Source organism: Rhinoraja longicauda, chromosome 4 (genome assembly GCF_053455715.1).
Source record: "Rhinoraja longicauda isolate Sanriku21f chromosome 4, sRhiLon1.1, whole genome shotgun sequence".
Lineage (NCBI taxonomy): Eukaryota > Metazoa > Chordata > Chondrichthyes > Rajiformes > Arhynchobatidae > Rhinoraja > Rhinoraja longicauda.
This window is the reverse complement of record NC_135956.1, coordinates 41,712,802-41,725,445: the sequence shown is the minus strand read 5'-3', so window position 1 is coordinate 41,725,445 and position 12,644 is coordinate 41,712,802. Positions and strand designations below refer to the sequence as shown.

The window sequence follows — 12,644 nt, the reverse complement described above, 5'->3', positions numbered from 1 at the left end:
TTTGTCTAGTTCCTGATCGAAATTTCATCACAACCAATTTGTCGTGCGTAATGCAGATGCTGCCTAACCTGAGTTGCTTCAGCACTTTGTCTTGCAATGCAGATGGTGTTCCCCGATTCATCACCCGTGTGATATCCAGTTCATGTTATGATTTCACACATTGTAGCAGAATTACCTGTAGATGAAAGAGTATGCAATTAGCTGAGCAGTACCCGAAATGTCACTAATTCCTTCTCTCCAGAGATGCTGCCTGTCTTGCTGAGTTACTCCAGCATTTTGTGTCTATCTTCAGTATGACAGAATGTTAGACATTGTTTTATGTTGAAGGCATTTTTATTCATATGACATGACATAATGGCTTCTCACGACGTATTCACTTTTTACACTTTTCGAACTGTACAGCTTGAGCTACGAGTTGTAGAGTCTTGCAGTTCAGATACAAACGCTTCGACCCAACTTGCCCATGCTGAACAAGATGCCCCATTTACACTAGTCCCATCTATCTGTCTTTGCGCCAAATCCCTCTTATCCGTTCCCATCCATGTACATATCCAAATGTCTTTTAAATGTTATGGTACCGGCCTCGACTACCTCTGGCAGCTCATTCCATAAAACACCGCCCTCTGTCTGGAAAAAGTTGTCCCTCTGGTTCCAATTAAATCTTTCCACTTTCACTGTAACCTTATGACCTCTGATTCTTGATTCGCCTATTCTGAGCAAAACACTCTGCATTCACCCTATCTATTTCCCTCGATCTTATGCACGTCTAGCTTACTTGCTTCACAAATGCTTGGATTCGTGAGGTAATGCCCAATGAATGAGGGTATTAGTTTAAATTTAAATTCTTGCAGTCATGTTAACAGAGCTCCGCTTTGTGGAATTATAGCTTTTGATTATTAATGAGATAAATATACAGTTTGTCGTATTGAAACTGGATTGAAGATTTTTAGATTTTTTTTATAGATTTCGAGATACAGCGCGGAAACAGGCCCTTTGGCCCACCGAGTCCGCGCCGCCCAGCGATCCCCGCACATTAACACTATCCTACACACACTAGCGACAATTTTTACATTTTACCCAGTCAATTAACCTACATACCTGTACGTCTTTGGAGTGTGGGAGGAAACCGAAGATCTCGGAGAAAACCCACGCAGGTCACGGGGAGAACGTACAAACTCCGTACAGACGGCGCCCGTAGTCAGGATCGAACCTGAGTCTCAGGCGCTGCATTCGCTGTAAGGCAGCAACTCTACCGCTGCGCCACCGTGCCGCATGAGATTATTTATTTTGAGAATTAAGTACTGTTTTGATAGTTGCTGTCAGTTATGTTATTCAGATATACTGGATATTTTTCTACTACTGTTAATGTGTGCTTGAGAAAGATTACTTTCCAGGCCATGTTAATCAAGCTGGTGTCCCAGGTGAAAGCTATTTCAATTATTTGTTGCATTGCACCTGTTATCTGATGGGTATTTGACATTGTAATTTCAAAAGATTCATATCTTTTGAACATTGGACGTTTCAAATAGATTTAAGCTAGTATGATGTAGAGCATTTCAATCAACATTCAAGGAGTCATAGGTGCAGGAATAGGCCATTCGGCCCTTTGAGGCAGCACCGCCAATCAATCTTGGCTGATCATCTAAAATCAGTAACCCGTTCCTGTTTTTCCCCATATCCCTTGATTCCGTTAGCCCTAAGATAAATCTAACTATCTTGAAACATCCAATGAATTGGCCTCCACTGCCTTCTGTGGCAGAGAATTCCAAGGATTCACAACTCTGAATGAAAGTCATGACTTAATTATGTATTTTGTGTAACGCAAATATTCAGCATAATCTCATCAGTTCACATAGTGATTGTAGATGTTATATTGTATATTGATTTGCAAGGGTAAAAACATGGCTAGATGTTTTCACAAGTAGTTGCATTTGACACCTTATTTCAGGTTAATAACATTTAATACTTTTCTAATGGAATAATTATTATCCCATGTACTGGGATACAGTGAAAAGTTTTGTTTTGTGTTTCATTCAGTCAGATGATACTATACATAAAAATATACATCAGGTATTGCAAAAGAGGAAAAAACATAGCACAACTGCAGTGTAAAGAAAAGCAGGGTTTCTCATAATAAATGAAGAGCATCAAATGAGTCAATGCAAAATAAGGTACATTCACTGTGAAAGCACAGAATTATAGATGGTATTTTAAACTTAGGCTGAGGTAATACCCAACAGTTGTAGTGTAATGGTTTGAGAAATTAATAAACTGCTAACCAAAGGTTCAGTTTATATGTGGTGTTTTAATTATATGAATTTTGCAAGGTAATTCATGGGAAATACTGATTTCAACTACATGATGAAACATTAATGCATTTGAATAAACAAGATTATAACATTCTAAACTTTTGTTATTGGTTAGCCATCGGTTACTAAATCTTATTACAAAGGGTAATGCTTCCTTCAGCAGAATTGTTAGTAAATTTGATAATGCTGTTGTGCAATGGCACAGATTTTGATAGATCTTTATGGCTTGAATTTTGAGCGTGATTCGCCACCTGCACTTGTAATTCAAATGACCAGCTGTCCTGTGCACACTTGAATCCTTTCTGGGAAGGAGTTGCTAGTTGAAAGCCTCTTGGGTCTGATTTGTTAAGTTTTGATTGTGGTCCAGGACTTTGCAAGTTATAATTTGGTCACAGATAGGCTATAGTAGTTTCTGCTAATGAAGCCACACAGTCTTTGCAGGCAATAGACCTTTTTTTCTCTGTTAAAGCAGACATTTTTTTTAATGCTTCTATAGAGTCATACAGAACAGACCGTTGACTCAACTTATCCATGCTGACAAATGTCTATCTGTCCATCTGAAATGTCCCATTGCCTGGGTTTAGTCCACCTCCCTCCAAATCCCTTCCATCTGTGTACTTGTCTGAATGTCCTTTTAACTGCTATAACTGTATGGCTCCTAGAAGTTTTTTCCATATACTCGCCACCTTTGGGTCCCCTTTCACCAATTTTTCCCCTCCTTAAATCTATGCTCTAGTTTCTAATTCTTTGGGGAGGGGGCGGGGTGTGGGAGAGAGAAGGCTATGACCACCCACCTTATCTACTCCCCTCGTATTATATACTTCAAAGTCACCTCAGCCTCATGTGCTTCAGGAAGGTTCTTTTTTTAAACTGTTTAACCTGATCACTTTTTTTCTTCTCTTTGTCAGTTAATGTTAGTAGATGTTTTAATCATCTGAAGTTATAACTATACTTGGAGATAATTGGAAAATGATTTATAAACCATATTCTTCATAGATACAACGCAAATGGTCAGTACATTGGTGTGTAAATTCACACCATGGATTTGGAATGCCAATATGCTGATACATTTGTAACAGTTGCCACAGAGCAAATTACTTTAGAAGTTGTTTTACAGTTACACTTATTTTATAAATGTTGCAGTCAATCAAGAGGATTTATGTAAATATTTGAATTAATTTTTATTCAGGTTCAGATGTTCAGGCTAATTTGGGGTATTTAATTTGTTTACTTGAATGCATGGATATTGAACAGATTTTGTTTATCAAAAGTTTGAATATGTCCATAATCATTGATATATTTACATTACAGAGATAACCAAAATAGAGGCAGGAGAGGGAAGTGATGAAGACAAGTTTGTGGATGTGGTCAGTAACAAAAACATGAAGCTGGCTCAAAAAGTGTTAATTCCTGTTAAACAATTTCCAAAGGTAAGGAACTAGATTGTTTTTTCAAAGAAAAGTTTAAATTTGAATTAGCCTAAATATCTAAGGACCATAAATAACCTAAAATAATAATTTCATCGGTGCCTATAACATGGGACCAAGCAAATTGTTTTTCATTTTTGATTCTGCACACTTATCTTTCTTAAATTACTTGTCAGAAAGTTCTAACTAATAGAGATTCTTTGGGGCTTTAATTTTTTTTTCGCATAGCTCTTTCCCAGTATTTGGGTAGGGGTGAATAATTGCACATTATTTAGCACTAATTGTTTCAGCAAAATTTTATCGTTTAAAATAAATCTCACAAGCTAAATGGTGTCAAAGGAGTAATGCTACTTGTCAACAGTTAAAACCTTTCCTTGTACATCAGTATTGTTTGGCAAATATCTTAAGGATCTTAAAAACATCAGTTTATTCTACTAACTTTTGATTTGCATTGATTATTTAAATCCAATATTTTCACAGCAAGTCAACGCAACATGCAAATTCCAATCTGTTTGGTAAATTTGCAAACATCGGGCCTAGTTGTAATACCTCAAGCAGAAATTGTTGTAATTATACTCAGTGAAAACAATTAGTTGGATAGGATATACTATGTTAGAACAGTGTTGCACTTTATCTTGGAAAAAAACAATTATTGTTTTATTTTATTGTATTTATCATTTAAATAATAAAAGCCAGTAATTGTTGCTTTTGATGTTGAGGTTAAACATTACCAATCCTGATTGGCAAAATGTTAAACACGTCCTCATAATTTTAAGTGCACTGAAGCCTTTGCGTACATTTAAAACCATTAGCCTCAGTTGAATTGCCAGTATTTTTTAGTTGTGTACAATTGAAGATATGCAGTTGTGACCATTTCTCTGACAGATCATGATAAAGTTAAATTTTAACCAGTTGCCTATGAACACATGAGCAGGAGTTGCCCAGCTGTGATTGAATCCTGCTCCATTATTTGAGATCATGGCTTGTCTGCCATCTCACTGTCACTTTCCTGCACTATCCCATAGTCTTTAGTTCCTATTAATATTACGTTTCTACTGTTCTAAGGTAATGAATTCTAAAGATTTACCACTGTTTGAATGAGGAAATTTCTCCATTTCTGTTCTAAAATGCCTATCCTTTGTTCTGAGAAGGTGAATTCTAGTTATAGATTTCTTAGCCTGCAAGCCCAGTAAAATGTTGAGTTTCAGAGATTCCTATTCTCCCAAATTGCTTAAATATAACAGATTAAATCTAATCTGTTCCCATGGTAAACTTTTAGTCGAGTCAAGTCAATTTTATTTGTATAGCACATTTAAAAAATAAATGTGACCAAAGTGCTGTACATCAGTTCAGGTACTAAGAACGAACATACAATGGCACACAAACATAACAGCACATACATAAACAGTTCACAGCACCCCCTCAGAGGGCCTCAAACGCTAGGGAGTAAAAATAGGTTTTGAGCCTGGACTTAAAGGAGTCGATGGAGGAGTTCACTGCACTCCTATACCAGAGTACTATACACCATACAGTGATACATAAGTCATATGAGCAGAATTGGGGCATTCAGCCCATCAAGTCTACTTTGCTGATTACTTCACTGTGTTCCATCTATGACAACTGCATCCTTGATCTTATCCCAGCCAAGTTTCATTAAGATCCTTTACAGTTGTGGTATTATTTGCACTGGCATTCAATTTGTATTGTAATGACAGCAAACATACAATTTTTGTTCCTAATTGAGTTTGCACCTGTAGGTTGACTTTCAATGACTTGTTTATCAGCTCATCTAGGTCTAGATAACCATCAACAGTTACTTGCTGTTTAAAAAAATTCTGTTTTGTAAATAAAGTGGATACCCTTGTAATTTTTGCATGTTATTTTCTATCTGTCATGTTCTCTTCCTCATGTTCACCATGTCCAGATTTCTCTGAAGCCTGTTTACACCCAGTTCCGCACTGGCAATCCTTCCTAGCTTTGTATAATGTATAAAGTAGGAAATGTAGCATTTACTCCTCGGCCAGATCATGGCTATAGATTACTATTAGTCTGAAGTAGGGTCTTGACCCGAAACGTCACCCATTTATTCTCTCCAGAGATGCTGCCTGTCCTGCTGAATTACTCCAGCTTTTTGTGTATCTTCGGTTTAAAGCAGCATCTGCAGTTCCTTCTTACACTGGCACTAAACCCCACTAATCACAGTATGTATGCAGGATTTGTTTATTCCTCTTTGTTTTCTCTCCATGAACTATCCTAAATCCAAGTAACCATAATATCCTCAATTCCTGGTACTCTGACTTTTGATGGATCACTATTGTGTGACCTTATCAAAATCTTTCCAAAAATCTACTTGCATTGAGCCCATTTGCCCCCTTTTGTCTGTTCTACTCTTCATATTCTCAAACTCCAGTAGTTTAATCAAACATTATTTTCCTTTTATAATTTGATGCTGAGTCTGCTCAATCCAGTTATTCTTTTCAAGGTATTCTGTTATCACATTTGTTCATCATGGATTCCAGAAATGTTCTTACAAAATTTCCTGCGTTTCTGTTTCATGAGTCATCTCGTCACTGTTACAACCTTGTTGTTCTCCATGTTAGGTTTACAGGATGTCGCTTCCTGTGCAGTGCTCCTTGTTGTGGGCGAATTAGGATTAGTTGTCCTGAAGCTTCCTAATGGTATTCTGAGTCATGCAGCATCTAAGGCCCATTTATTTTCAGTGCAGCAATGCCTATTCCTTGCCTCCATTGGCAAATCTTTCTCATGTAGAGCTCTCCTCCTGAACCTCAGTTTACTCCTCCCATACTCTGGGCGGCACGGTAGCGCAGCGGTAGAGTTGCTGCTTTACAGCGAATGCAGCGCTGGAGACTCGGGTTCGATCCTGACTACGGGTGCTACACTGTAAGGAGTTTGTACGTTCTCCCCGTGACCTGCGTGGGTTTTCTCCGAGATCTTCGGTTTCCTCCCACACTCCAAAGACGTACAGGTATGTAGGTTAATTGGCTGGGTAAATGTAAAAATTGTCTCTAGTGGGTGTAGGATAGTGTTAATGTACGGGGATCGCTGGGCGGCACGGATTTGGAGGGCCGAAAAGGCCTGTTTCCGGCCTGTGTCCAATTTCATCCCCATACCAAACCTCTTCAACCCCTGTTTTTTCTCGTTCTACTTCCTAATCTGAATTATCTGGACAAGCTGCTGATTGCTCAAAGGAAGATGCAACCAAGCTACCCAACCTACCCTCCCATCTCTTCCCCAATCATTCACTTAAACCAATCTTGAGTCTGTCCTTAACATATAATTACCACAGAAGAGAAATTACCCTTGCATTAATCTATCTTTTAGTGTGTTTTGTGGTACTTCAATTATGCAATACAGGAAGAACTCTAAACAGATCTTAGTATTTTTGAGGCACAGAGCAGAATTGCAAACCTCCATTATTTGTATTTGAAGAAGGGTCTTGACTCAACGTCACCCATTCCTTCTCTTCAGAAATGCTGGCTGTCCTGCTGAGTTACTCCAGCTTTTTGTGTCTATCTTCCATTATTTGCAACCTTGGCAAGTGATCATTTGTAACAATATGCCCCCCACTATATAATTACTTTAAAGATTTGGATTCACCATGGTTCATTGAGGATTGAAGAAGATAAGCAGGGAACAACAGATTTCCATTAAAAATGATTAGTAAAGCTGTATATTTAAAATCATCAAAAACCACATTCAATAAATAGTGCCAAGTGAATGTGCTGCTAATGGATCTCATCAAAGCTCCAACTCCTATCTCGCCTTGCTAGGCAATTAGTTGATGGAAGGAGGAGGGTCTAAGAACATACTCATCCTTAGCCATGGACGAGCCCTGCTTAATTGGTAAAGACAGTGAATTCACAGTGAGGAGAAAATAATAGATGATCCATCTCTGCTTCCTCCTGAGTATGCCACCATCACGGAATCCAGTCTTCAGCATATTGATTCACTGCAAGTGAAATTAAGAATGGTTGAGAGCACCAGATACAGCAAAGCCTTGAACAGAACATACCAGCTGTAGTGTTAAATGTGTAGGTTAGTAATGTTGTTCCATGACAGTAGCCTAGGTATCTACTTGATGTGGAAAAATTAATCTGGCTATCTACAACCCCATCGGTCTACTCTGTTATCAACAAAGTGATGATAAATCTTAACTATTGAGTACCATTTCACAATACCCTGCTTACTGATTGCTAGTTTAGACTTGGTCAACCTTGATCCAAGCATGTATCAAAGCTGGAATCCAGAGATGAACTTACCAGTGACTGTCCCAGACCTAGTTAGGGCATCAGGATTTCTAGTTGCATCGAAGTTGGTGGCATCAAGAAGAAAAGATTAATGGTTAGAATTGCACTTTGCAATGGATAAATGTGGCTGCAGGTTAATTGCCTGGAGGTCTTACAGGCAATGTTTTGGGTCCATTCACAATAAAACTCCATCTTGCTTTTGAAAAATTGTGTCATCCTTGTGAATTGTTTCTGCACCCTAAACACATCCAACCTATAGTTTTGCAACCACAAATGTACACATTACTTCATCTGCAGCCTGACAAACAGTTTGTATGACAGTAATATGATGTCCCAAATCTTCATGTAAACCACAAAGTTCTGGAGTGAGTCATCAGGCTTGGCAACATTTATCTATGGAGGACATGGATAGGTGATAATAGACAATAGGTGCAGGAGTAGGCCATTCGGCCCTTCGAGCCAGCACCGCCATTCAATGCGATCATGGCTGATCATTCTCAATCAGTACCCCGTTCCTGCTTTCTCCCCATACCCCCTGACTCCGCTATCCTTAAGAGCTCTATCTAGCTCTCTCTTGAATGTATTCAGAGAATTGGCCTCCACTGCCCTCTGAGGCAGAGAATTCCACAGATTCACAACTCTCTGACTGAAAAAGTTTTTCCTTATCTCTGTTCTAAATGGCCTACCCCTTATTCTTAAACTGTGGCCCCTGGTTCTGGACTCCCCCAATATTGGGAACATGTTTCCTGCCTCTAATGTGTCCAACCCCTTAATAATCTTATACGTTTCGATAAGATCCCCTCATCCTTCTAAATTCCAGTGTATACAAGCCTAGTCGCTCCAGTCTTTCAACATATGACAGTCCCGCCATTCCGGGAATTAACCTAGTAAACCTACGCTGCACGCCCTCAATAGCAAGAATATCCTTCCTCAAATTTGGAGACCAAAACTGCACACAGTACTCCAGGTGCGGTCTCACTAGGGCCCTGTACAACTGCAGAACGACCTCTTTGCTCCTATACTCAACTCCTCTTGTTATGAAGGCCAACATTCCATTGGCTTTCTTCACTGCCTGCTGTACCTGCATGCTTCCTTTCAGTGACTGATGCACTAGGACACCCAGATCACGTTGTACGTCCCCTTTTCCTAACTTGACACCATTCAGATAATAATCTGCCTTCCTATTCTTACCACCAAAGTGGATAAACTCACACTTATCCACAATAAACTGCATCTGCCAAGCATCCGCCCACTCACACAACCTGTCCAAGGCACCCTGCAACCTCATAGCATCTTCCTCACAGTTCACACTGCCACCCAGCTTTGTATCATCTGCAAATTTGCTAATGGTACTTTTAATCCCTTCATCCAAGTCATTAATGTATATTGTAAATAGCTGCGGTCCCAAGACCGAGCCTTGCAGTGCCCCACTAGTCACTGCCATTCTGAAAGGTTTTGGGTTTAGAGAGCCTTCTTGATCCAAAATGTTGCATAGCCATCATCTCCAGAGATGCTGCCTGACACTTTGTTTTACTCCAGATTCCAGCATCTGTAGTTTCTTGTCTCCAATATAGCCTCCAAAGCCTCAGCTGCTTAAAGCACGCTTGTCATCTGGCTTCCTCAATATTCTGTCACCTGCAGGGATCTATGTACTTGTGCTTCAGATCTCTCTTCAGATCTTCAGATCTCTCTTCAGTGCTTCAGATCTCTCTTCAAGAACCAACTTCAAGATGGCCGCGCCGTTGTGTTTGGCTGCCTGTCGTCGCTCACCTGGAGATCGTAGTGTTCTTCGAGCCACTTTGGTTTACGACCGCCGAACCCTCCTGTTGATCCGACCCTCCGTCGACTTCTTCAGTCCAGGTCCCGGACAAAGTTTCTTCCAGCGATCGCTCCTCGATCAACTCCCGGTAGATGTGCGGGCCCAGCCTTACATCCACCGCCGCACGCACCGCGCTAGGAGGCGGGGTAAACGCGCGGGAACATTCGAAAATTAAAAAAACCTCGCCCGCGCTCATCCAACAGCGGCCTACCTCGCCCAGCGCTGCGAAGTCGGACCTGGTCGACCTTACTGCTCCATCCACCGGCGCTCCCTCGAGCTCAGGTATGCCGCTCTTCGACCGATCATCCCGGTCCCTGGACTGCCGGCCCGTGGGCTCCCAGCAAGGCCATCTGTGAAGCGCAGCGGCGTGGTCTCCCTGAACCTCCGCCCGCTGGCGTGGGAGCCGCTACCAGACCGAAGCTCACCTGCTGTCCCTGCTAAAGTGGCCCTGATCAACGCAAGATCCCTACAGAACAAGACCTTCATCCTCAACGACTTCTTCACCACCCGTGGATTGGACTTCTTACTGCTCACAGAATCCTGGCTTAACCCTGGTGAGCTTGCTCCACTCGTGGAACTCTGTCCTGATGACTAACTTCTTCACCTCGCCTAGGCTCTCCGGACGCGGTGGGGGCTTAGCCACTGTGTTTAAGAAACATTTCAACTGCCGCCTCCTGAACGCTGATCATTTCTCCAGTTTCGAGGTGCAACTAATTAAAGTAGGCCTAGCCTATCCCCTCTTAATTGTTCTTGTGTATCGCCCACCAAAAATGCATAAGGACTTCATCACCCAATTTGCTGATCTGATTTCTAGCATTTTGCCCAAATTTGACCGGATCATGATTCTTGGTGACTTTAATATTCATGTTTGCTGTCCCACTAAGCCTCTTGTGAGTGAATTTATGCACCTGGTTGAGTCCTTCAATCTGACTCTTCACACCACGGGACCCACTCACAAGTTAGGCCATACTCTCGACCTAGTGTTATCGTCCGGATTCCCAATCAACAACACTGAAACTACTGAAGCCTGTCTATCGGACCACAGCGCTATCATTTTTGACGCATCTCTGCCTTTATCTCCCGCAAAATCTCATCTCCCTGTTCGCTACTCCCGCGACATAAATTCATTGACGGCCAGTAAATTCTCCGAGGCTCTCACAGCTGCCCCCAACATCTGCACTATTGAGGCCTCTCCCCCCCCATCTCAGCACTGAAGATCTCGCCTCTTTATTTAATATCACTTGCTCTTCCATCCTGGATTCTATCGCTCCCCTTAAAATGAAAAAGCCTAAGCCCAAAGGTCGGCTGTGGCTCAATGACACCACCAAAGCCCTAAGAAGGGAGTGCAGAAAATCAGAAAGGAGGTGGAAATGTGACAAGCTTCAAATTTCCTTCGAAATTCTGAGAAGCAATCTTCTCAAATACCAGGAAGCAGTAAAGTCTGCTAGAGCACAATACTTCTCCGACCTTATTTCCAAAAACTCTCATAACTCCAAGGTCCTATTTAGAACAATTACCTCTGTCATATGTCCCGCCCCCAGTACCAGCTTAGTTGGGTCCCCTGCTAAGTGCGAAGAATTCGCTAAATTTTTCACCAACAAAGTTGAGAACATTAGAATGAACATTTCCCCTCCCACCCGTGACCTAGCTGTCTCACTATTCTGTTCATCTAAATTGGACTGCTTCCAACCCGTCACTCTATCCTCCCTTGCAAAGCTTGTCTCCGCTATGAAACCTGCAACCTGCCCCCTTGATCCTGCCCCCACTGCCCTTCTGAAGGATGTCATTGCAATAGCCGGTCCCAGCATCCTCTCTATTATCAACAGTTCTCTGGCAACTGGCACTGTTCCAACCAGTTTCAAGCACGCGGTGGTCCAGCCCCTACTGAAAAAACCTAACCTAGACCCCACCTTGCCTAGCAACTACAGACCCATTTCCAAACTGCCATTCCTGTCAAAAGTCCTTGAAAAGGCAATTCTAAACCAATTAGTGCCCTACCTGCACCAATACACCATCCTGGAAAGTTTCCAGTCAGGTTTCAGAGCCCACCACAGCACAGAGTCTGCCTTGTTGAAGGTACACAACGACCTGCTTCTCGCCATCGACTCCGGCGACTGTGCAATCCTGCTCCTTCTCGACCTCAGCGCAGCGTTCGATACAGTGGACCACACCATCCTTATTGACCGTCTCCGGTACGCGGTTGGCATTGATGGCACTGCCCTGAGCTGGTTCGCTTCGTACCTCAAAGATAGGAGTTTCGCCATCAACATAGGCAGTTATTCCTCTGCTCCAGCTAGCCTCTCCTGCGGAGTTCCACAAGGCTCCATCCTAGGCCCCATTCTCTTCTCTCTATACATGCTCCCCCTTGGCCAAATCATTCAAAGGCACGGCATTTCTTTCCACTGCTATGCCGATGACACTCAGCTTTACCTCCCCCTGAAACCCAACAACCAGTCAAATTTAAACAGCCTCTTACACTGCCTTGAGGACATAAAATGTTGGATGGCACAGAACTTCCTCCGATTAAATGAGAGCAAGTCTGAGGTCATCCTATTCGGGCCCCCCCCCCCCGACTCCATCAAATCGATAACAGGCAGTCTTGGAAGTCTATCCTGCCTAGTCAAATCGCATGTCAAAAACCTCGGCATGATATTTGACTCTGCATTAAAATTTGATAAGCAAGTCAACGCTGTGGTAAAAGCCAGCTTCTTCCAACTTCGAACCATAGCTAAAATCAAACCTTTCCTCCAATTCGACGACACAGAAAAAATTATTCACGCTTTCATTTCCTCCCGCCTAGACTACTGCAACTCCCTATACA

General features: G+C 41.9%; 1 protein-coding gene across 6 annotated transcripts in view; it reads left to right on the top strand.

Annotated features, from left to right (window-relative positions):
- The window catches only part of khdrbs3 (KH domain containing, RNA binding, signal transduction associated 3), a 126,424-nt gene that overhangs the window by 26,958 nt on the left and 86,822 nt on the right, over nt 1-12,644 (top strand). For all 6 annotated transcript variants that reach the window (XR_013547170.1, XR_013547169.1, XM_078397571.1 and 3 more), the window contains one exon: nt 3,621-3,739. Coding sequence is in view for 4 of the 6 variants with exons in the window: in XM_078397571.1 (XP_078253697.1) it covers nt 3,621-3,739 (119 nt within the window). In the remaining 2 variants the exon portion in view is untranslated. The remainder of the gene's footprint in view (nt 1-3,620; nt 3,740-12,644) is intronic.